At 45.0% G+C, this 26,556-nt stretch overlaps 1 protein-coding gene across 2 annotated transcripts in view; it reads right to left on the bottom strand.

Moving 5' to 3' along the window:
• The window catches only part of LOC122550957 (transmembrane protein 164), a 55,437-nt gene extending 33,125 nt beyond the window's left edge, over window positions 1-22,312 (bottom strand). For both annotated transcript variants that reach the window (XM_087988438.1, XM_087988437.1), the window contains exon 1: window positions 21,368-22,312. In XM_087988438.1, the coding sequence (XP_087844564.1) occupies window positions 21,368-21,730 (363 nt within the window). In that variant the 5' untranslated portion in view covers window positions 21,731-22,312. The remainder of the gene's footprint in view (window positions 1-21,367) is intronic.
• Between the last annotated feature and the right edge of the window lie 4,244 nt (window positions 22,313-26,556).

Raw genomic sequence — 26,556 nt, 5'->3', positions numbered from 1 at the left:
GAGGGAGGGAGGGAGGGAGGGAAGGAAGGAAGGAAGGAAGGAAGGAAGGAAGGAAGGAAGGAAGGAGAGGGAGGGAAGGAAGGAGGAAGGAAGGAAGGAAGGAAGGAAGGAAGGAAGGAAGGAAGGAAGGAGAGGGAAGGAAGGAAGGAAGGAAGGAGAGGGAGGGAAGGAAGGAAGGAAGGAAGGAGAGGGAGGGAGGGAAGGAAGGAAGGAAGGAGAGGGAAGGGAGGGAGGGAGGGAGGGAGGGAGGGAGGGAGGGAGGGAGGGAAGGAAGGAAGGAAGGAAGGAAGGAAGGAAGGAAGGAAGGAAGGAAGGAAGGAAGGAAGGAAGGAAGGAAGGAGAGGGAGGGAAGGAAGGAAGGAAGGAAGGAAGGAAGGAAGGAAGGAAGGAGAGGGAAGGAAGGAAGGAAGGAAGGAGAGGGAGGGAAGGAAGGAAGGAAGGAAGGAGAGGGAGGGAAGGAAGGAAGGAAGGAAGGAGAGGAGGGAGGGAGGGAGGGAAGGAAGGAAGGAAGGAAGGAAGGAAGGAGAGGGAGGGAAGGAAGGAAGGAAGGAAGGAAGGAAGGAAGGAAGGAAGGAAGGAAGGAGAGGGAAGGAAGGAAGGAAGGAAGGAGAGGGAGGGAAGGAAGGAAGGAAGGAAGGAGAGGGAGGGAAGGAAGGAAGGAAGGAAGGAGAGGGAGGGAGGGAGGGAGGGAGGGAGGGAGGGAGGGAGGGAGGGAGGGAAGGAAGGAAGGAAGGAAGGAAGGAAGGAAGGAAGGAAGGAAGGAAGGAAGGAAGGAAGGAAGGAAGGAGAGGGAGGGAAGGAAGGAAGGAAGGAAGGAGAGGGAAGGAAGGAAGGAAGGAGAGGGAAGGGAGGGAGGGAGGGAGGGAGGGAGGGAGGGAAAGAAAGAGGGAGGGAGAGAGGGAAAGAAAGAGGGAGGGAGAGAGGAAAAGAAAGAGAGAGGGAGAGAGAAAGACAGAAAGGGGGGGAGAAAGGGGGAGACAGAAAGACAGAAAGGGAGGGGAAGGAAGGGAAGGATCCTTCAAACAGATCATTGCTCACAGCAAACTGCCCAGCCTTCAGGACAACATCAACCAAAACACCGAAAAACCCTGTCATGGCAAACGCTGCAAGACATGTCAGTATGTGGACATGGATAGCACCGTTACACGTAGGGACACCTCCCACCAATAACATGGCAGGTACTCATGTGACTCGGCCAACATTGTCTATCTCATACGCTGCAGGCATTGATGCCCTGAGGCAAGGTACATTGGCGAGACCGAGCAGACACTACGACAATGGATGAGTGGGCACTGCACAACAATCACCAGACAGGAGTGTTCCCTCCCAGTCAGAGAACACTTCAGCGGTCCAGGATATTCAGCCTCAGACCTTCGGGTGACCATCCTCCATGGCGAACTTTGGGACAGGCAATAACACAGAGTGGCTGAGTAGAGGCTGATAGCCAAGTTCGGTAACCATGGGGATGGCCTCAACTGGCACCTTGGGTTCATGTCACACTACAGGTGACCCCACTGCACTATACTCTCACTCACACATGGCTTGTGTTCAAGAGAGGGTCTGTGTCTCAAACGCACATACCCATGCACACCCCCTCTCACGGACTTATATCCCATCACACCCACACACATACTTTACCAAGCTTGCAAACACACACACTCACATGCACTCGCACACACTCACTCTGTCTCTCTCCAGTGCACACACACATTTATCGGGTGAATTTATATTCGCAGAAATATATTTGTATATACATCCTATTTTGCTTAGAAAATATATAACCTACAGGAGTAAATTCCACTTTAGAAATAGAACTAGTCTGGCTTAAGATTGGGATACAGACAGATTTTAACCTCACACCTTCAATGTATTGTCTGAGCTGAGATGGCACCTTTTGTTATAAAACTTTAAGCTATGGATGTTAAGTTTGCTCACTGAGCTGGAAGGTTCGTTTCAGACGTTTTGTTACCTCAACCTGAGCTACAAATATTCTCAAAACTCCCTAACACCTTTAGCTATCTTGAGAACGTGACTTAAGACAAGTTCTGGGATTTACATATTAAAGAACCAAAAGCTAACATACCCATTCTAAAAGATGAAAGACTTAAAGCTAGTTTCGTTCAATATATCATCTTAATTGCATGACACTGATCTTTTGCTATAAATTCAGTGTCTTATGGTCCTGCTTCACATCCACCTGATGAAGGAGCAGTGCTTTGAAAGTTGGTGTTGTGCAATTTTTAACTGCGTGTGTGGGGTTTGGGGAATGTTTTGTTGGAAAGGATGGTGTGTATTAATTTACAGTGATTGATTGATAAAAACAGTACGAGGGAAGGATAACTACCTTGCGGGAGGTACGTTGCAGGCAGTGCAGAGAAAGGTCACCTCCCCTATTTTCTTACAAGAGGGCGAATCTGTACTCAGTGGGGTTTTGAAGAATGAAAGGTGACATTATTGAAACAGACAAGGGGCTTGACAGGACAGACGGTGAAATTTAAAGCCAGCCCAAAGATGACCATGTAACCATTGTTGATTATTGAAAATAACCCATCTGGGTCACTCATGTCCTTTAGGGAAGGAAATCTGCTGTCCTTACCTGGTCTGACCTGCATGTGACTCCTGACCCATAATAATGCCTTAACTGCCCTCTGAGCAATTAGCAACGGGCAATAAATGCCGTTGCAGCCAGCACTGCCCAGATCCCGTGAACAAATAAAAAGCCTCAGCATGTGACTGTGGTATATCGGTAAACGTGACACACATTGGGTATACATCCACATATCGATTAGTATCTAGCTCTTCACAAACAATATGATAGCTTTCTTTCTCAAGACCATAGGCCAAAAAAAAATATATACTGCACCTCTAAAACTGTTCTAATCATTAACAAATTTCATTAAGTAAAATGAATTTTTTTATTTTAAAAATATACTTTATTCATAAAAATATTTTGATATCTGTACAATTGGTGATGCCATTCATATGTATACATTGCATTTCTTTACATACAGATCAGACTGACTTATGTGTATATACAAGTCTGTATGTTGACCAACCAGAAGTTTAGCTGAGGCATCAGCGAAGCCCAATTACTGAATGGGCCCCCTGTTCTTCTTCGGTAGAAAGACCTTACATGGTGGGCTTTCTCCACCACGCCTTGGCGGCAGCTGCACCAAGCTTCAGCCCATCCCTCAGCATGTAGTCCTGGACCTTGGAATGTGCCAGTCTGTAACACTTAGTCGGGGTCAACTCCTTCAGCTGGAAGATCAGCAGGTTTCGAGCAGACCAAAAAATGTCTTTCATCGAGTTGATGATCCTCCAGGCATAGTTGATGTTCGGCTTGGTGTGCGTCCCAGGGAACAGACCGTACAGCACGGAGTCCCGCGTCACAGAGCTGCTCGGGACGAACCTTGACAAACACCACTGCATTCCTCTCCAGACTTTCTTTGCGTAGGCACATTCCAGAAGGATGTGTGAGACAGTCTTAACCCCCCCCCCCCCCCACAGCCACTTTGAGGGCAGCGTGTGGTGCGGCAGAGAGTCCGTGCGGGCATAAAGGATCTCTCAGGCAGAGCTCTTCTCACCACCAGCCAAGCCACATCTTGGTGCTTGTTGGAAAGTCCTGGCAATGAGACATTCTGCCAAATGACTTTGACAGTCTACCCAGGGAACCACTCGACAGAATCCGCCCTCTCCTTTTCCCGAAGGGTCTCGAGGACACTACATGCTGACCACTTCCTGATGGACTTGTGCTCAAAGGTGTTATTCTTCATAAGCTTCTCCACGAAGGACAGGTGATATGGAATGGTCCAACTACTTGGAGCGTTCCGCAGCAGTGAGGCCAGGGCCATCCTTCGCAACACCGGGGACAGGTAGAACCTCAGTTCGTAGTGCTTGATGCAGCCGCACACAAAGGTGGCCATCAGGGTGAGGGTGGCATTGGGTGTGTTTTTTCCCCCATTGTGTCCCTTTGGACCCGGTCCATCTTTAATCTCCACGTCATGTGGAAGATGGCCTGGGTAACTGTGGCGGCACAGGTTCTGGGAATAGGCCAGACCCGTGCCGCATATAACACTGACAGTACCTCACCCCTGATGACCAGGTTTTTTTACCCGTGATGGAGAGCGGCCGTTGCTCCCATCTGCCCAGTTTCTGCCTCACTTTACTGATACACTCCTTCCAAGACTTAGCGCACGCCCCAGCACCTTTGAACCAAATATCCAGCACCTTCAGGTGGTCAAAATGAATTAGTTTTTATAAATAAAAGCAACCCCCTTAAGATAGTTCATCAATGGAGTGAACGTCCACTGTACTCCCTTAAGTAAACCCTCATTTAGTTAGGGATGGCAAAACTGACATAGGACTCCAGGCCTGACCTTACCAAGACTCTGTATAATGTGGTGAGACATCCGTACTTCTAAACTCGAAGCCTCTCGAAATGAAGGTTAATATTCCATTTGCTTTCTAATTGGTTGCTGCAGCTACCTGTCTACTTTCATTAGAGGGTGTGGTGCTGGAAAAGCACAGCAGATCAGGCAGCATCTGAAGAGCAGGATAGTCGACATTCCTGATGAAGGGCTTATGCTCGAAACATTGATTCTCCTGCTCCTCGGACGCTGCCTGACCTGCTGTGCTTTTCCAGCACCACTCTAATCTAAACTCTGGTTTCCAGCATCTGCAGTCCTCATTTTTGCCACAATGGGCAATTTAGCATGGCCAATCCACCTAAACTGCACATCTTTGGACTGTGGGAGAAAACCCATGCAAATGCGGGGATAACATGCAAACTCCACACAGTTGCTCGAGAGTGGAACTGAACCTGGGTCCTTGGTGCTGTGAGGCAGTAGTGCTAACCACTGAGCCACCATGCAACCTTCTGCTGGCAAAATCGTTGTATTTCATTTATTCATTTATGTGATGTGGGTGCCGTACCGAGGCGAGTATTTATTGTCTAATTGCCCAGAGGGCAGTTAAGAATCATCTGCATTACTGTGGGTCTCAAGTCACAAGTAGGCCAGACTGGTTAAGGCTAGCAGATATCCATCCCGGGAGGAGGCTCGTGACCAAATGGGACAATGTGACTAACATCAAAAAGAAGTAGGAAGATGCTTCACAGAAACTAGATAGGGTGCTCAACCAGAGTGCAGCTTATTAAAAAAACTAAAACAGAAATTGCTGAAGAAACTCAGCAAGTCTAGTAGCATCTGTGGAGAGAAACAGTGGCCGAGCTAATGTCCTGTACAGCCGCAACATGACCTCCCAACTCATGTACTCAATACTCTGACCAATAAAGAAAAGCATACCAAACGCCTTCTTCACTATCCTATCTATCTGTGACTCCACTTTCAAGGAGCTATGAACCTGCACTCCAAGGTCTCTTTGTTCAGCAACACTCCCTAGGGCCTTACCATTAAATGCACAAGTCCTGCTAAGATTTGCTTTCCCAAAATGCAGCACCTCGCATTTATCTGAATTAAACTCCATCTGCCACTTCTCGGCTCATTGGCCCATCTGGTCAAGATCCTGTTGTATTCGGAGGTAACCCTCTTCACTGTCCACGACACCTCCAATTTTGGTGTCATCTGCAAATTTACTAATCATACCTCTTATGCTCACATCCAAATCATTTATGTAAATGACAAAAAGTAGTGGACCCAGCCCCAATCCTTGTGGCACTCCACTGGTCACGGGTCTCCGGTCTGAAAAACAACCCTCTGTCGTCTACCTTTGAGCCAGTTCTGTATCCAAATGGCTAGTTCTCCATGTATTCTGTGAGATCTAACCTTGCTAACCAGTCTCCCATGGGCAATCTTGTCGAATGCCTAACTGAAGTCCATATAGATCACATCTACTGCTCTGCTCTCATCAATCCTCTTTGTTACATCTTCAAAAAACTCAATCAAGTTTGTGAGACATGATTTCCCACGCACAAAGCCAGGTTGACTATCCCTAATCAGTCCTTGCCTTTCCAAATACATGTACACGTACATCCTGTCCCTCAGGATTCCCTCCAACAACTTTCCCACTACCGACGTCAGGCTCACTGGTCTATTATCGCTGGCTTGTCCTTACTACCTTTCTTAAAGATTGGCACCACGTTATCCAACCTCCATATTTCTGGCACCTCACCTGTGACTATCGATGATACAAATATCTTAGCAAGAGGCCCAGCAATCACTTCTCTAGCTTCCTACAGAGATCTCGGGTACACCTGATCAGGTCCTGGGGTTTATTCACCTTCATGCATTTCAAGATATTCAGCACTTCCTCCTCTGTAATATGGTCATTTTTCAAGATGTCACCATCTACCTCCCTACAGTCTATACCTTCCATATCCTTTTCCACAGTAAATATGGCTCCACACAACGACCGCCTTGCTGACCTTTGAGGGGCCCTATTTTCTCCCTAGTTGTCCTTTTGTCCTTAATGTATTTGTAAAAACTCTTTGGATTCTCCTTAATTCTATCTGCCAAAGCTATTTCATGTCCCCTTTTTGCCCTCCTGATTTCCCTCTTAAATATACTCCTACTGCCTTTATACTCTTCTAAGGATTCACTCGATCTATCCTGTCTATACCTGAGATATGCTTCTTTTTTCTTAACCAAACCCTCAATTTCTTTGGTCATCCAGCATTCCCTATACCTACCAGCCTTTCCTTTCACCCTGACAGGAATATACTTTCTCTGAATTCTCATTATCTCATTTCTGAAGGCTTCCCATTTTCCAACCATCCCTTTACCTGCGAACATCTGTCTCCAATCAGCTTTTGAAAGTTCTTGCCTAATATCGTCAAAATTGGCCTTTCTCCAATTTAGAACTTCAACTTTTAGATCTGGTCGATCCTTTTCCATCATTATTTTAAATCTAATAGAATTATGGTCTCTGGCCCCAAAGTGCTCCCCCACTGACACCTCTGTCACCTGCCCTGCCTTATTTCCCAAGAGCAGGTCAAGTTTTGCACCTTCTCTAGTAAGTACATTCACATACTGAATCAGAAAATTTTCTTATACACACTTAAGAAATTCCTCTCCATCTAAACCTTTAACACTATGGCAGTCCCAGTCTATGTTAGGAAAGTTAAAATCCCCTACCATAGCCACACTATTATTCCTACAGATAGCTGAGATCTCCTTACAAGTTTGTTTCTCAATTTCCCTCTGACAGTTGGGGGGGTCTATAATACAATCCCAATAAGATGATCATCCCTTTCTTATTTCTCAGTTCCACCCAATAACTTCCTGGATGTATTTCCAGGAATATCCTCCCTCAACACAGTTGTAATGCTATCCCTCATCAAAAATGCCACACTCCTCCTCTCTTGCCCCCCTTTCTATCCTTCCTGTAGCGTTTGTATCCTAGAACATTAAGCTGCCAGTCCTGCCCATCCTTTGGCCATATTTCTGTAATTGCTATGATATCCCAGTCCCATGTTCCTAACCATGCCCCGAGTTCATCTGCCTTCCCTGTAGGCCCCTTGCATTGAAATAAATGCAGTTTAATTTATTAGTCCTACCTTGTCCCTGCCTGCCCTGACTGTTTGACTCACTTTTGTTCTCAACTGTACCAGTCTCAGATTGATCTCATTCCTCACCATCTCCCTGGGTCCCACCCCCTCACCCCACCTTACTAGTTTAAATCCTCCTGAACAGCTCTAGTAAATCTCCCTGCCAGTATATTAGTCCCCTTCCAACTTAGGTGCAAACCATCCTTCTTGTACAGGTTACTTCTACCCCAAAAGAGATTCCAATGATCCAAAAATGTGAATCCTTCCCCCATACACCAGCTCCTCAGCTATGCATTCATCTGCTCTATCCTCCTATTCCTGCCCTCACTAGCTCGTGGCACTGGGAGTAATCCAGATATTACTACTCTCGAGGACCTCCTTTTTAAACTTCTGCCTAACTCTCTAATGTCCCTTAAGAATCTCAACCTTTTTCCTTCCTGTGTCGTTGGTTCCAATGTGTACAATGACCTCCTGCTGGCCCCTCTCCCCCATGAGAACATTCTACACCCTCTCTGAGACATCCTTGATCCTGGCACCAGGGAAGCAACACCATTCTGATATTTCGCTGCTGGCCACAGAAATGTCTGTCTGTACCTCGAACTAGAGAGTCCCCTAATACAACTGATCTCTTGGAACCCGACGTACCCCTAATTGCATTAGAGCCAGTCTCAATACCAAAAACTTGGCTGTTCGTGCTACATTCCCCTGAGAATCCATCACCCCCTACATTTTCCAAAACAGCATACCTGTTTGAAAATGGTATAGCCACAGAAGGCTCCTGCAATAGCTGCCTACCTCTCTTATCTTTCTTGGAGTTAACCCATCTATCTGAGACTCTCCCCACCCCCCACCTTCCTATAACTGCCATCCATCACATATTGTTGCTGTTACAAATTCCTCATTGCTTTTAACTGTCTCTCCAACTGATCTATTCGATCTGATAAGATTCGTAACCAACAGCGTTTATTGCAGATATAATCCGCAGTAACCCTAAAACTCTCTTTAAACTCCCACATCTGACAAGAAGCGCATGTCACTCTACTAAAGGCCATTTTTGCTCCTTCACAATCTACAGACCCAGAAAATAACACTGTCTTATTCCTCTACAAAACACTCTCAGGCTGACCATTACCCATTCCTGTGACTGTGCATTTTTGTTCTCTCCCACTGGGCTATATCCCCATTATTTACTGCTCCCTGCACCCCACATTCAGCACATACTTCATCCTTTACCGAGCTAAAGTCAATTCTAAAGAACGGTCACTGGACCCAAAACGCTAACTCCAATTTCTCTCCAAAGATGTTGCCAGACCTGCTGAGCTTTCTCCAGTAACTTCGGTTTCTGTTTCAAAAATGAAAGTCTGGAGGGTCTGAAAGGTGCGACTATTGGGGGGTCTAGAATACAATCCCAATAAGATGATCATCCCTTTCTTATTTCTCAGTTCCACCCAAATAACTTCCCTAGATGTATTTCCAGGAATATCCTCCCTCAACACAGTTGAAATGCTATCCCTTATCAAAAATGCCACTTCCCCTCCTCTCTTGCCCCCCCTTTCTAAACTTCCTGTAGCATTTGTATCCTAGAACATTAAGCTGCCAGTCCTGCCCATCCCCAAGTCATGTTTCTGTAATCGCGATGATATCCCAGTCCCATGTTCCTAACCATGCCGAGTTCATCTGCCTTTCCTGTTTGGCCCCTTGCATTGAAATAAATGCAGTTTAATTTATCAGTCCTACCTTGTCCCTGCCTGTCCTGACTGTTTGACTCACACCTAAGTATTTATTTTGAGTAATTTGTGAGAGTGCCTAAATATCTTTCTTTTACAAAGGAGTCTGGTCAGAAAAGTCTACATGTCCAACAAATTGAGATTAGAAAGCTTCCCTCATTATGAAGAATTTTTTCACGGCCTCAAAACAGTTATCGCCACCAGAGCACAATGTACCATGTGTGATTGTTCAGCCATCAGAACAAAGAGTGTATTTTCAGTAACACTGTTTTGATTGTGCAGCGATTATCTTTCATGAACAATTGATGACTCCCTCACACTTAGTCACTGCTCTGTGTACAGGTGATGAAATATTACCAGCAGGGCTGACACTGAATGCTATGCATTACGTCAGCAGGTTATCACATTACCCAGTCCTCAACCTTGTTTCACAGAGGTTTATCACCAGTTCCTTCATGCTGATTAACATTTTTGTTGGGTGAAAGCAAATTCCAGGTTGCAAGGAAAGCTCTTCCGGCTGGGATTGGGTTACAGTGAAGCAATCAGGCGCCAGGAATGTAACAGCTATAGAATGTAAGCTAATGTCAGGCTGCAGGGCACAGTTCACTCAGTCAACTCAACCATAACAAACTGCTGATTGGAAAGAAAAGCCCGCATCTGAAGTTTACAAAAAAACACACACACAAAACCAGGTCATAGTCCAACAGGTTTATTTGGAATCACTAGCTTTCTAAACGACTGTTGGACTATAACCTGCTGTTGTGTGATATTTAACTTTGTCCACCCAAGTCCAACTCCACATCTCCAAATCATAACCCGCATCATGAACTCTGTTAAGTCAGTACTTTGACATGTGATAATTCACTTCAGTCTGATCTCCGTGGTGTGGGGGGTTTGAGAGGGTGGGCCTTGGGAGGTCCAGGTCAACATGGACACGTGATGAATGAAAAGAGTGGGAAACAATTCACCCAATGACATTTATATATTTTTAAACAGGAAAAGACAGGGTAGATAAAATTAAACTATTTCCACTGGTTGGGGATTCTACAGCTAAAATGTAAAAAAAGGCAAAGTTCTATCAGACCATACAGCTGCCCTCATTATAGAGAGACAACTGGTGGTCGTTTAACCAGAGGGTCACCAAGCCACAGGGGAGGGAGAGGTCTAAACGGAGAATCCTTCATGGTAACCTCAGCTAGTGCAGGAATCGAACCCACTCTGCTGGTCTCACTCCGCATCGTGAGCCAGCCATCCAGCCCACTGAGCTAACCAACTAGATAAACAGGGCACGTTCTGAGAATTAGGGCCAGACTGATCAGGAAGTACTTTTACACGTGATCTCTCAAAGCTCATTTAAACAGAGTAATCACATTACATTGAAGGAAGCTAAACAGCAAAAATATGGAACAGGTGCTTGGATGAACAGGTGTGTGTAAATGATCAGCACTTTTTTGTGTGTGCGAGATGTTGATTGAGGGATAGCTATTGTCCAGGATACTGAGACAATCCAAGTGCTTTAGTAGTGCCACGGGATCTTTTATTTCCATCTGGAAGGGCGAATGAGGCCTCAATTTAATGTCTTGGCTAATAAACTGCATCACCAACAATGCAGCACTCTCTCAGCACTGCGCTGGACTGTGAGCTTTGATTCCTAATAAAGGGTCTATAGAGATGTACAGCACAGCAACACACCCTTCAGTCCAACTCGTCCATGCCAACCAGATATCCCAACCCAATCTAGTCCCACCTGCCAGCAACTGGCCCATATCCCTCCAAACCCTTCCTATTCATATACCCATCCAAATGCCTTTTAAATGTTGCAATTGTACCAGCCTCCAGTACTTCCTCTAGTAGCCCTTTCCACATATGCACCACCATCTGCATGAAACAGTTGCTCCTTAAGTCTCTTTTATATCTTCTCCCTCTCACCCTAAACCTATGCCCTCTAGTTCTGGACTCCCCCACTCCACGGAAAAGACCGATAAAGAAATGTAAGTTCTCCTGCCCCTTGGATGCTGCCTGACCTGCTGTACTTTTCCAGCACCACACACAACTCTAATCTCCAGCATCTGCAGTCCTCACTTTCTCCGTGAGCTTTGATTTTTCTTGAAGCTTTAGAATTCCTTCGGCCCAACAAATCCACACTAACCCTCCATGAGTAACCCACCTAGACCCATTCCCCATCACTCCACATGTACCCTGGACTAATACACCTAACCCACATATCTCTGAACACTATGGACAATTTAGCACAGCTAATTCAACTAACCTGCATATTTTTGGATTGAGGGACGAAACACTCACGGACACGGGGAGAATGTGCAAACTCCACATAAACAGTTATCCGAGGCTGAAATTGAACCCAGGTCCCTGGTGCTGTGAGGCAGCAGTGCTAACCACTGAGTCACCATGATGCCCAACTTGTGCTCTTTCTCCCACCAGAGAAAGGGGAGGAATTGTATGATGTTAGACAGATGGGGGGCATTCCACAAGGGGAAAAAGTCCAAAGGAAGATAAGTTAATTCAATGAGTTGTACATCGTTAGCTATTGGGACATAGGAAGATAGGAAAATGGGAATAGGAATGGGTCGGTCTACCCCCTTTGAGCCTGTTATGCCATTCAATGAGATTGCAGCTGATCGGTGGCTGAATTCCATAGACTGGCCCATTTCCCTGAATGCCTTTTACTTAACGACACTACATGCATTACAGATCTAAAATGAACTGATCCAGCACCCACTGCCATTTATGGAAGAGAGTTCCAAACCTATCCCAACTTTTGTGTAGAAGTGCTTCCTGATTGGTCTGGCCCTAATTCTCAACTGAGTTAGCTCAGTTGGCTGGATGGCTGGTTTGCAATGCAGAGTGATGCTAATAGAGTGGGTTCAATGCCTGTAGTGGATGAGGTCACCATGAATCACTCTCCTTCTCAATCTCTTTCCCTGTGAAAGGTGCTACAGAAAAGTAAGGCTACCTTTCAGATTTTTAAAAATCAGCAAATAGACCTTGAAACTACCTGCTAAAGAAATCTAGATGTGTGATAGTACCTGACTGCAGCACACAGTTATTCATTGCCACCTTTCTAAGGAAATTGACATCATTGTTTCTGAAAAGCAAAGTCCTTTTTTTAGAAAACAAAATGGCCTTTTTGAGAAATACTTTGCTAATGAGATCAGGATTACGACATCCCACTGCCTGGTTATGCAATCATTTGGATGCAACTGAAATCTCTCTGCAATAATTCTATGGCTTGCAATGCAGAAAGAGGCCATTCAACCCATCATGCCTGTACCAATTCAATTATCTAGTCCAGCTCTATTATCTATTGCCGACCTTCTGCCGTTTCCCTTTATCACTGACACCACTACATCCAAAACACTCTACTGGTTGGCCTTATTTGATTTGATTAGTTATTGTCATGTGCCCAAGTACAGTGAAAAGTTTTGTTTTGCATGCAGTACAGGCAGATCATACCATACAAAGTGCGTTAGGGTAATAGAACAGAGCGAGGAATACAATGTTACAGCTGCAGAGAAGGAGCACAAAAGAGCAAGAACAACATTAAAATTTTGGAGGTCCATTCAGAAGTCTAAAAGCAGCAGGGAAGAAGCTGTTCTTAAATCTGTTGATACGTGTGTTGAAGCTTACCTTCACTTGGTGAATCTGGCAAGATTTCCATTACAGTTTGGCAGTTACCAGCATGTTGGGAGCTGGCAAGTCAATGCTGCCAGATAAGAAGCTCCTTAACTATTTTGCCATAATCCCAGGAGGTATAAATTGCACCAGGCATCGGATGGCACAATAGGAGCACATTTGGAGCGGCACGATGGCTCAGTGGTTAGTGCTGCTGCCTCACAACACCAGGAATCCAGGTTTGATTACAGCCTCAGGTGACTGTCTGCGTGGAGTCTGCACATACTCAGTGTCTGTGCGGGTTTTCTCCGGTTTCCTCCCACAATCCAAAGATGCGCAGGTGTTTTAAAAAATTCTCAAGGTCAGGTTCGTAGGAGAGTAGTCTGACACAGAACAAACGACCAAGAGGCGAGACTGCTAGAATATGGGCATTTTATTCCCCGCAGCGTCGCACAACGGGTCTGGCTTATACTCACTCTACATGTTACAAAAACTGGGAGCCGTCAGTTCTCGTAGAGCGGTTGCCAACAACCCACGCTCGGCGGTTAAACGTAACCCCGGAGCAGACTCACCGAACTGGAGACTTTTCCAGCTGATATACTCTTTTCCAGATATAAACATTCATGTGAACAGCAGAGCAAGGCTAAAAAACACATTCCATTCTGGTTACATACAGATAAGAAGATTCACACGGGACTAAGCAACACCTCCATTCCGGTTAGATTCACACATGTATTGGGACATAATTTTTAACCGTTTCACCACATTCCACTGCTTGGAATTTTACACCACAGCAGGTTAGGTGAATTTGCCATGCTAAATTGCCTGTAGTGTTCAGGGGTGTGTAGGTTAGGTGCATTAGTCAGGGGGAGATGTAAGTGAATGTGTCTGGTTGGGTTACTCTTCAGAGGGTTGGTGTGGACTTGGGCCACGCTGTAGGGATTCTACAGTAAATACTGCTACTTTGGTAGGACTTACAGGCTCTTCAGCTGAAGTCCAAATCTCACTGAAGTCACTCCAAAGGGAATTAGATAGTTATTTTAAAAGGCCCAATGTAGCGAGGAGGGTAGGGGGGGGAGGCACCGAGCTAAGTGCTCATTTGAAGAGCGAGCTCATATACAGTGGGCTGAACGGCCTTTGACTCCACGGCACCAATTCTGTGAAGTGAATGTTTCTCTGATCAAAACAAATATCCTCTCATCCAATCAGCAAATCATTCTAACCAGTGCTCCCTTATGTACTTATCCTGATCTCTGTTTAATGCCAATACTGCTTGCCTCCGTGATAGGGAATTCCAACTTCTCAATGGTCTCCGGCAAAGGATTCGCCCAAATTTCTTTTTTGGTTTATTAATGATTATCACCGGAACAGGTTTAAGGTGAGAGGGGAAAGACTTAAAAAGAAACCTGACAGCCAACTTTCACGCAGAGGATGTTGCAGGTAAGGAACAAACTCAGAGGAAGTTGTAAAGGTGGTCACAGTTACAAAGCTTTAAAAGACGTTTGGACAAGTACGTGGACAGGAAAGGTTCAGAGGAATGTGAGCGAAATACAGCAAATGGGTCGACCTCAGTTTAGGAATCCGACTGGCATGGACAGATTGGGGTGGGGTGGAGGGGAGGGGGTTTGTCTCTGTGCTGTAGGACTGTGACATCCCACAGCACAAACACTCCCTATTTCTAGTCTACTCAAACTCTTCCTCGAAGTCTCTAACATGTCAGTTCTTACTAAGGTTTCTCCCTCATGTACCTACCCTAAGGATACTTTTGTAGGGATGAGAAAGGGTGAAATGTCTTCACCGAGAAAGTGGGGAGCCAGTGGAATTCACTGTCACAGAAACTGGGGAAGGCCAAAATATTGAATGTCTTTAAGAAGTTAGATATGATTCTTGAGGCTAACGAGTAAGTGGGAGAAAGCAGGAATAGGGGCCTAAGTTAGATGATCAGTCATGATCATGTTGAATAACAATGCAGGCTCGAAGGATCAAATGGCCTAGTCCTATTTTCTAGGTTTTGTTTTGAACCTGAAGAACCCTGGCCTATTCGATTTTTGAATAGTATTTTGAAGTAACTGGCCCCATTTATTCCTCAATCAGCATCTTTAACGCAGATGATCTAGTCGCACACAGACAGTCGCCCGAGGCTGGAATCAAACCCGGGACCCTGGCGCTGTGAGGCACAGTGCTAACCACTGAGCCACCGTGTCACCCTTATTGAAGCCTTGTTAAAGCATCCTTTAAAAGTTGCTTTTCAATGTATAGGGCTCCTTGCAATTTGTTGGATATGTATAGAACTGTGCATAATAGGAACAGACCCTTCAATCCATCATGTCTGTGCTGACCATGATGCCATTCTAAACCAATCCCATCTGCCTGCATGCTTCATAAAAACGTGACAATAGTGAAAGAGTGAAAAATGGATGTTTATTTCCAATAAAAGTTAAATGAATTTTCAGCAACAATCTGAAATAATAAGTACAAAACAGCTGAACAAGTACTGAAAATTGTTCAAGAATAAAATGGGGACATAAATGCAAAACAGACATCAGAGTAATAAATTGTGCAGAGCCCTGTATAAGCATGATCATATTTAAAATCATAATTTACATGAGGGATTGTTAGAATCGGTGTGAAGAGAGTTCCTTCAAGGAAAAGCATTGGGCTGACACACCCAGGAATAATAGATAAGGTACAACACAAGAGACCACAAAGCACTTGGATCCACATGCAAAGCATTACACAGCAAATGATTCACCACAGGAAGAGGATTTTATTGCTGGATATAAAAACCTTTACCTCGGCGACGGAGTAGAAAATGGATTGCTAAACTCAGCTTTCACTTTTGGAATCTGGTTCAGAATTCATTTTACAGATTTTGAGGCTGATCTCAAGATATGGATGTTGCTAGCATTTATTTTTGATTAGTGATTGTTAAATTTTATACTAATTGTGTTTAATTATATACAGGTGATCAGCATTAATTGGGGTTTCACTTGAGTTCATGTAAGGGCTCTTGTGGTGCAGTGGTAATGTCCCTGTCCTGCCAGTTCCAGTCATGGGTCATTCCTCTACATAGGATGATATCTTGAGCATATATAAAGGGCTGTTGTGGTGCAGTGGTAATGCCCCTTCCTTTGTGCTGGGATGCCCAGGTTCAAGTCCCACATGCTTGCAGAGACGTATAGTAATATCTCAGAACAGGTCGATTAGGAAAATATCTACAGCACATTATAAGCAGCTACTAATCCAACGGTATGGTGCTGCAGTGACAGTGTCCCTACTACTAGGTCAGAAGGTCCAGGTTCCAAGTACGACCTGCCATAAGACTCAGAGCAATGTTCCCGATTAGCTACACGGCTGTGGCTGCAATGAACATAGGTGCAGCATTGACTTCCAGTACCAGAAATCGCTGCCATGGATGGGCCTGGGAGGCCAATGCAGCCAGTCAGAACATTTGAGGGAACACTGATCATAACATCCCAATGCAAGGTGATAATTTACTTTTCATATACAACTATTGGAAGTGTGGTGTGGTTTATTTATATACGGTTGTAATGGTCAACTCCATAAATAAATGGAAGACCAAGTAGATATTGGCCAAATAGAAACATAAGATCTAGGAGCAGGGGTAGGCCATCTGGCCCATTGAGCCTGCTCCACAATTCAATAAGACCACGGCTGATCTTTTCATGGACTTAACTCCACTTACCCACCCTCTCACCATAACCCTTAATTCCTTTGCTGTTCAAAATTCTATCCATCTTTGCCTTATAAACATTCAATGAGGAAGCCTCAACTGCTTCACTGGGCGGGGAATTCCACAAACTCATGAACCTTTAGGTGAAGAGGTTCTTCCTCAACTCAGTCAAAAATCTGCTCCCCCTTATTTTGAGGCTATGCCCACTTGTTCTAGTTCCACCCACCAGTGGAAACAACCTCCCTGCTTCTCTTATCTATTCCCTTCATAATCTTATATGTTTCTATGAGATCCTACCTCATTCTTCTAGATTCCAATGAGTTTAGTTCCAGTCTACAGGGACAATGCAGGTGGGGGGGGGGAGAAAGAGGTCTGAGTGGGCTTGATGGACCGAATGGCCTACTTCCAAACTGTAGGGATTCTATGAATTGTTGGTCTGCCAGAAAAGACTAAAATAAACACTGGCCTCACCAATTACATCAACAAACTGGTGCAAGGATGTGCTATATTACACAGATGTTTACAAGTATGCCTTTTTCAAAGGATCACTCCATAATCAGCAAGCTTAAGATCAATTATGTTAATAATCACCTCTTCTGTACAGATATTAACACTTGACATTGATGATAATTCATTGTCCCCACTTCTAAATATTAACACCAAACATTACTAATCTCTACCATTGGAGAAGGGAGTCTGTAGATAGGTGGTAATGGATTAGTGGTGCTGGAAGAGCACAGCAGTTCAGGCAGCATCCAAGGAGCAGCGAAATCGACGTTTTGGGCAAAAGCCCTTCATCAGGAATAAAGGCAGAGAGCCTGAAGCGTGGAGTTCAGGACATGGTTGAAGAGCTTCAGGGCAGAGGAAATGAACTGGGAGTTGCAGTGGAGAGGGACTCCCTGAGATTCTTGTAGAGAGAGGAGGAAAACTTCAAGGCAGGCACCCTTGCAAGAGGATTCGCAGTAGGGTTAAAATCTCGGAGTCCCTCTCCCACTGCAACTCCCAGGTCATTTCCTCTGCCCTGAAGCTCTTCAACCATGTCCTGAACTCCATGCTTCAGGCTCTCTGCCTTTATTCCTGATGAAGGGCTTTTGCCCAAAACGTCGATTTCACTGCTCCTTGGATGCTGCCTGAACTGCTGTGCTCTTCCAGCACCACTAATCCAGAATCTGATTTCCAGCATCTGCAGTCATTGTTTTTACCTCAGATAGGTGGTAATGTCTTAGTCTAGTCATCCAGAGTCTCTAATGTTCTGGGAACATAGTTTCGAATCCCACCATGGCAGGTGTTGAATTTAAATTTCACCAACATAAAATTTGGAAGTAAATGGCGATCATATAACCATTGTCAATGGTTGGAAAAACCCATTTGGTTTACCAATGTCGTATAGGAATGATATCTGTCTTCCTTACCTAGTCTGACCTACATGTGACTCCAGACCAACAGTGTGGTTGACTGTTAACTGCCCTCTGAAATGGCCAAGCCAGCCATTCAGTTCAAGGCAAGTTGGGAATAGGACAACACATGCTGGCCTTGTCAGAGATACTCACATCACATAGACGAATATTAAAGATTGTTTTGCACATTCCATTAGCAATAGTTGAACAGTCGGGTCAATCATGAAGCTCTTTATAATTACAAATTCTACAGTATAATTTCAATCTCAACCACTGGGTTTTTCCCAGCATTACGATATTTGAATTTGATTGAGACATAAAACAGTTCAATTTGCTCACAGAGAGCAAAATGTCTTTTTCTTATCCCCCAAAACACCCTTTGGATAGTGACAAATCTATGAATCTCAGATACACCATTAATAATTTGAGCAATTTGTTACTTTCTAATAGACTTTGCAATAAAAATGTGTTTCCTAACTTTACTTGGTGTATAGTTCAACAGATGTAACACCACCCCCATTCCCTTATCCCCTAGTTATACCTAGAACAATCTAATTTCATTTCTTTATTGAGACTTTGTGGCACTAAGAATCGGTGGGTCTGGAGTCACGTATAGGTCAAACCAGACCTCCTCTAAAAGGGGAAATTAGTAATCTAGAGCAACTGGGACTTGAACCAGGGTCTTTTGGTCCAGGTAAGGACACTAACACTACAAAGCAACGTGCAATTCAATGGAAACCATGGTTTCACCCATGGGGAGCATTAGTAAACTAGACAGTGTTTAATGACAATTAACTCATGGTCATTATTAGCCAATCCCAGATTGTTAATTGAAATTGATAATTCATCTGCCACAGTGTGATTAGATCCCAGATTCACAGATCAGATCACTAACTGGGTCCCACATTACTAGAACAGTGACCAAACCACTACACTATTTCCCATAACATTGCAGGAACTCAGCTTATCCATGCCAATGTTCATAATGGCACAAGGTGGTGAGGTGATGGCCTTACGGCAGTATCATTAGGCTATTCATCTAGAAACGCTACATCAATGACTGTATTGCCGCTGCCTCGTGCTCCCACGAGGAGGTTGATCAGTTCATCCACTTTACCAACACCTTCCACCCCGACCTCAAATTCACCTGGACTGTCTCAGACTCCTCTCTCCCCTTCCTAGACCTTTCTATTTCTATCTTGGGTGACTGAATCGACACGGACATTTACTATAAACCGACCGACTCCCACAGCTACCTAGACTACACCTCCTCCCACCCTGCCCCCTGTAAAAACGCCATCCCATATTCCCAATTCCTTCATCTCCGCCGCATCTGCTCCCAGGAGGACCAGTTCCAAAACCGTACAACCCAGATGGCCTCCTTCTTCAAGGACTGCAATTTCCCGCCAGACGTAGTCGACGATGCCCTCCACCACATCTCTTCCACTTCCCGCTCCTCCGCCTTTGAGCCCCACCCCTCCAACCGCCACCAGGACAGAACCCCACTGGTCTTCACCTACCACCCCATCAACCTCCATGTACAACGTATCATCCGCCGTCAGTTCCGCCACCTCCAAACGGACCAGGGATATATTTCCCTCCCCTCCCCATCAGCGTTCTGAAAAGACCACTCCCTCAGTGACTCCCTCGTCAGGTCCACACCCCCCACCAACCCAACCTCCACTCCCGGCACCTTCCCCTGCAACCGCAAGAAATGCAAAACTTGCGCCCACACCTCCCCCCTTACTTCCCTCCAAGGCCCCAAGGGACACTTCCATATCCGCCACAAATTCACCTGCACCTCCACACACATCTATTGCATCCGCTGCACCCGATGTGGCCTCCTCTATATTGGGAACACAGGCCGCCTACTTGGGAACGTTTCAGAAAACACCTCTGGGACACCTGGACCAACCAACCCAACCACCCCGTAGCCCAACACTTTAACTCCCCCTCCCACTCCATCAAGGACATGCAGGTCCTTGGACTCCTCCATCGCCAGACCATGGCAACACGACGGTTGGAGGAAAAGCGCCTCATCTTCTGCCTGGGAACCCTCCAACCACAAGGGATGAACTCAGATTTCTCCAGTTTCCTCATTTCCCCTCCCCCCTTGTCTCAGTCAAATCCCTCGAACTCAGCACCGCCTTCCTAACCTGCAATCTTCTTCCTGACCTCTCCGCCCTCACCCCACTCCGGCCTATCATCCTCACCTTGGCCTCCCTCCACCTATCGCATTTCTAACACCCCTCCCCCAAGTCCCTCCTCCCTACCTTTTATCTTAGCCTGCTGGACACACTTTCCTCATTCCTGAAGAAGGGCTTGTGCCCGAAACGTCGATTCTCCTGTTCCTTGGATGCTGCCTGACCTGCTGCGCTTTTCCAGCAACACATTTTCAGCTATTCATCTAGAAACCCAAGTAATGTTCAGGTAGACCCAGTTCAAATCCTGCTGTGGCACATATGCAATTTGAATGCAATAAAAATCAGGAATTACGACTCTAATGATAGTCATGATGTTGGAGAAAAGCCCATCTGATTCACTAATGTTCTCCAGGGAAGAAACTGCACACCTTACCCAGTCTGGCTTACACTGGACTCCAGACCCACAGTGATGGGCCTTAACAATTAGCGATGGGGAATAAGTACTGGCCCAGCCAGTGACACCCATATCCTACAAATGAATTTTTAAAAATGAGCCTCTTCCTGTCATCCAACCTCCAGCAACACACTCTTAAGAATTAAGAGCAGGAAAAGATAATTTGATCCACTATTCAAAGATAATTTGATCCACTGTTATGGTCTCAACTCTATTTTCCTGTCTTTTCTCCCCACCCTCAGCTATCTCCTCCTGCTTATGTTTGCATTTACTGAACTTGGCCTCAAAATGTTTCTCCGAAATATTAAATTATTGGTGTCAGCTGCAGCTCAGTGGCAGTGCACTTGTCCCTGAATCACAACAATGTATCTCCAAAACCCACTCCATGGTTTGAGCACAAACACCAACTGTGACACAGGACTGGAGGAGTGCTGCATTGTTGGAGATGTCTCCTTTCAGATGTGTCCTTTAAACAAGGTCTTATCTGCCTGCTCAGGTGGACACAAGATCCTATGGTACAGTTCCAAAGTAGCTCAGGGTAGTTATCCCCAGTGTCATCCTAAATATTTTGCCCCCCTACCCCATGACCATAAAAATAAGAAATTTTAAACAAAGAATACTTGGTCATTATCACTTTGCAGTCTGCAGGAGGTTGCAGAGTGTAAATTAGCTGCTGTGTTCCCTAACTTCCAAAAAAAGTTTTATTAATGGTTCACTAACTGTAAAACATAGTTGAAAAGGTGCTATATAAATACAAGTCTTTTTCACAAGGTGTATGAGACATTCCCTACCCCAATGTGGATGAACAACATACCTGTAAGACAGTAACAACATGGCAAGGGTTCAGCAAGTAGATGAGAGTTTTGGTCGCACACTTAAATCCAAGCTCCAAGCCGAAGGTCAAGCATAGGGCAGCCTGCAGGAGGTTTCTCCCCAGAGTTTCCTCACGTTCCTGCGATGCTGCTCGTAGCATCCAATTCTCCTGAACACCTCCTCTGATTTTCCTGTAAGCCAGCACTATTTGCAGCAAGGATACAGTGATCATGATGATAGTCTCAAGGGTACGCTGAGAAACTGAGAGGAAGGCAGCACACTCCTCTCCACCATTACCAGAGATGCTGGGGTCCACCCCACCATACACTGCCTCCAAGATATTGTCCAGCTCCAGTCTGGTCATCTTCAGAAATGGAAAATCCTCCTTCGCATCCACTCCTCAGACCATCAGTATTATAACTCCCCACAAACACACAAATGAAACCTAGTCCTTTTAAGCTTCAAGATGAAATTTCCCCAGCTAATAGGGCTAGTGGGCCAAATTTAATTAAAAAGGAAATCTCTTTGCTTTGCTCCTGTTCTTTTACGTATAGATTTTTTTAAACTTTTAAGTTCACTGAAAAGTCAGACCACCTTTCCCATTCAGAAAGGATGAGTTGCTCATAAAAGAGGAAGAGTTAAAGGAACATAACATTTTTTTTCCCGAAAATAAAAGATTTGAAGTCATTTGGCGATGATTTCGGCTCGGGGTTTACGATCTTAAGAAAAGTCATTAATTTTTCTTTACTTCACATTAAGTCTTTCCTTCAATGTTCAACCGGGGGACATTTCCACACAGCTTGCTTTCGATTGTTTCCAGTCCAGCGGGAATCGGGTTGGGCTTCCTTGAAGACTCCGGTGATAGAAACTTCCTTCCTACAGGTACCTTGCTGCTCCCTTCATCGCTGTACCGCCTGCTGTCTGCGCTGCTCCAGCGCTAAGCAGCTACTACTCCTGGTGACTCTGGCACCAACGGTCCTTCTAACTCACCGCAACAAGAAAACCACTCCCCACCCACCCGTCTACCTATTACTCACCTGCCCAGTCTCAGCCAATCACTTGGGAGCCCTGTCTTAGCCAATCACCTGGATCCTGTCTCAGCCAATCACCTGGAGCTCTCTCATAGCCAAACACCTGGAACCTTGTCTCAACCAATCACTGGAGCCCCTACTCAGCAAATCACCTGGTGACCTGTTGTAGCCAATCACGTGAAGTGTTGTCTCAACCAAGCACTAGGAGTCCTCTCCCAGTTAATCACCTGGAGGTCTGTACTAGCCATAGCGTATCTATCTCTCAGATTTGCAAAATTGTTTTGACACAGAAGACTATTCGGCTTCTTGTAACTTCACTGGTTCTATTATGGAGAGCCAATCTCCTGCCTTTTCCCCACAGCCCCGCACACAATTTCCATCCAAATAATTATCCAATTTCCTCCTGAATGCATCAAATGAACATTGAAAGGCTCCCTCTTAGAGTCAAGGAAACAGACACTTCGGTCCAACTCATCCGTGCTGACCAGATATTCTAAATTAATCTAGCCTCATTTGTCAGTACTTGGTCCGTTTCCCTCTAAGCCCTTCTTATTCATTTACCCATCTGGATGCCTTTTAAATGTTGTAATTGTACCAGGCTCCACCACTTCCTCTGGCAGCTCATTCCATACATGCTCCACCCTTTGCACAGAAAAGTTGTCCCTCAGGGCCGTTTTAAACATTCCACTCTCATCCTCAACCTACAGGTGGCATGTTGGCTCAGTTGTTAGCATTGCTGCCTCACAGCACCAGGAACTTGGGATCAATTCCAGCCTTGGCTGACTTTCTAGATGGAGTTTGCTATATGGAGTATCTGCGTGGGTTTCCTCCGGTTTCCTCCCACAGTCCAAAGACATGCAGGTTAAGTGAATTGGCCATGCTAAATTGCCCATAATGTTCAGAGATCTGCAGGCTAGGGGCTTTAGTTAGGGGAATGGGCCTGGGTGGGATACTCTTCGAAGGGTTAGTGTTCCGCCAAATGGCCTGTTTCCACACTGTATGGATTCTATGGTTCTATGCCCTCTAGTTCTGGACTCCCATACCCCAGAGAAAAAGACCTTGTCTATTTACCCTATCCATGTCCTTCATGATTTTATAAACCTTTATAATGTAACCCCTCAGCCTCTGATGTTCCAGGTAAAACAGCTCCAGCCTATTCAGCCTCTCCCTATAGCTTAAACCCTCCAACCTTGTAAATCGTTTCTAAATCCTTTCGAGTTTCAGAATGTTCTTCTGATAGGAGGAGATCACACAATATTCCAACAGTGGCTTAACCAATGTCCTTTACAGCTGCAACATGACCTCCCAACACCTTTACTCAATGCTCTGACCAATAAAGGAAAGCATACCAAACGCCTTCTTCACCATCCAATCTACCTGCTACTCCAGTTTCAAGGAATTATGAACCTTCACGCCCAGATCTCTCTGTTCAGCAACACTCCCCAGGACCTCACCATTAAGTGATTTGCCTTTCCAAAATGCAGCACCTCTAAATTAAACTCCATCTGCCACTCCACGGCCCATTAACTCATTTGATCAAGATCCTGTTGTAATCTGACGTTACCTTCTTCGCTGTCAACTACACCTCCAATTTTAGTGTCATCTACAAACTTGCTAACTATATCTCCAATGTTCATTTATATAAATGATTAAAAGCAGTGGACCCAGCATCGATCCTTGTGGCATATCAAGTCAAAGGCCTCCAGTCTGAAAAGCAACTCTCCACCACCACCCTCTGTCTTCTACCTTCGAACCAGTTCTGATCCAAATGGCTTGTTCTCCCTGTATTCCATGTATCTAACCTTGCTAACCAGTCTACCATGAGGAACCTTGTTAAATGTTTTACTGAAGTCATATATATCACCTTCACCATTCAACCTTCATCAATCCACTTTGATATCTCTTCAGAAAACTCAATTATGTTGGTAAGACCTGATTTCCCATTAACAAAGCCAAGTTGACTATCCCTAATCAGTCCTTACCTAGCCAAATTCTTAGATCTATTCTCGAATTTGAAATTTTTCATTCCTGGAATTATTCTTTTCAAGTTCTTTTGTACTCTCTCAAATGCATTCACATTTTTCTGATAATGTGGCATCCACAAATATACATAATATTCCAGCATATAATAAAACAGAATAGCAGATTCTGGAAATCTGAAATAAAAGCAGAAATTGCTAGAAAAACCTGACAGGTCTGGCAGTATCTGTGGAGAGAAAGCAGAGTTAACATAGAACATATAACATAGAACATTACAGCACAGCACAGGCCCTTCAGCCCTCGAGGTTGCACCGACCTGTTGCAGGCAGTGGGCTCCATGCCCCGACTACTCTCTGAGTAAAGAAGCTAACTCTGACATCTGTCCTATGAATTTGGATGGGTATATGAATAGGAAGGGTTTGGAGGGATACAGGCCAGCTGCTGGCAGGTGGGACTAGATTGGGTTGAGATATCTGGTCGGCATGGACGGGTTGGACTGAGGGGTCTGTTTCCATGCTGTACACCTCTATGACTCTATGACCCCTCAATTTAAAGCTATGTCTCCTCGTGCCAACCATCACATCCGAGGAAAAAGGGTCTCCCTGTCCACCCTATCTAACCCTCAGATTATCTCATATGTCTCAATTAAGTCACCTCTCAACTTTCTTCTCTCTAACACAAACAGCCTCAAGTCGCTTAGCCTTTCCTCATAAAACGTTCCTTCCATACCAGGCATTCCATCCTAGTAAATCTCCTCTGAATCCTTTCCAACACTTCAAAGTCCTTCCTATAATGCAATGACCAAAACTGTATGCAATGGGTTGGTGACGATTCACTGTGGCACATTCACTGCCGCCAATTAGCCACTGCCGGTTCACCACCAGCATTTCTCCACTGGGGTCGTTTGACCTCTGGAGACTATTCGCTACCGGAAATATATACATGTACTGATTGTTTTCCCTCCCGCCTGTTCTTTCATACTTCTCAGTCCCCTTTATTTATACAACAACATGCTACATATTGATAAAAAAAGGAAATAAATATCATTTTATTGGTTTATATATAAAAATGAGTTACAAACACTTGCGGTGGCGAATCGTCCTCAGCAGCCAATGGGCGGTGGCGAAGTGTCCTCGGCAGTGAAAGGGCAGTGGCTAATCGGCGGCGGCAAATGTCCCATCCTGGTATGCAATACCCCAAGTGCGGCCGCACCAGAGTTTTGTACAGCTGCAGCATAACCTCATGGTTCCAAAACTCCATCCCTCTATAGATAAAAGCTAACACACCGTATGCCTTCTTAATACCCTATCAACCTGGGTGGCAACTTTCAGGGATCTATGTGCATGGACACTGAGATCTCTCTGCTCATCTAAACTACCAAGAATTTTACTATTACCCAGTACTCTGCTATTGCTCCTTCCAAAGTGAATCACCTCGCACTTTTCCACATTAAAGTCCATTTGCCACCTCTCAGCCCAGCTCTGCAGCTTATCTATGTCCCTCTGTAGCTTACAACATCCTTCAGCATTATCCACAACTCTACCTACCTTAGTGTCATCCGCAAATTTACTAATCCATCCTTCTACGCCCTTAGCCAGATCATTTATAAAAATGACAAACACCAGTGGACCCAAAACAGATCCTTGCAGTACACCATAGAGTCATAGAGATGTACAGCGTGGAAACAGACCCTTCGGTCCAACCTGTCCATGCTGACCAGATATCCCAACCCAATCTAGACCCACCTGCTAGCACCCGGCCCATATCTATCCAAACCCATCCTATTCATATACCCATCCAAATGCCTTTTAAATGTTGCAGTTGCAGCTCATTCCATACACATACCACCCTCTGCGTGAAAAAGTTGCCTCTTAGGTCTCTTTTATATCTTTCCCCTCTCACCCTAAACTTATGCCCTCTAGTTCTGGACTCCCCGACCCCAGGGAAAAGACTTTGTCTATTTATCCTATCCATGCCCCTCATAATTTTGTAAACCTCTATAAGGTCATCCCTCAACCTCCGACACTCCAGGAAAAAACAGCCCTAGCCTGTTTATCCTCTCCCAATAGCTCAAATCTTCCAACCCTGGCAACATCTTTATAAATCTTTTTTGAACCCTTTCAAGTTTCACAGTATCTTTCCGATAGGAAGGAGACCACAATTGCATGCAATACTCCAA

This window comes from Chiloscyllium plagiosum, unplaced genomic scaffold (genome assembly GCF_037043375.1).
Source record: "Chiloscyllium plagiosum isolate Xiang-an unplaced genomic scaffold, Cpla_swu_hap1 HiC_scaffold_6, whole genome shotgun sequence".
NCBI classification, from domain to species: domain Eukaryota; kingdom Metazoa; phylum Chordata; class Chondrichthyes; order Orectolobiformes; family Hemiscylliidae; genus Chiloscyllium; species Chiloscyllium plagiosum.
Note: the sequence above shows the minus strand (reverse complement) of the source record. Positions and strands in the feature narration are given on the sequence as shown.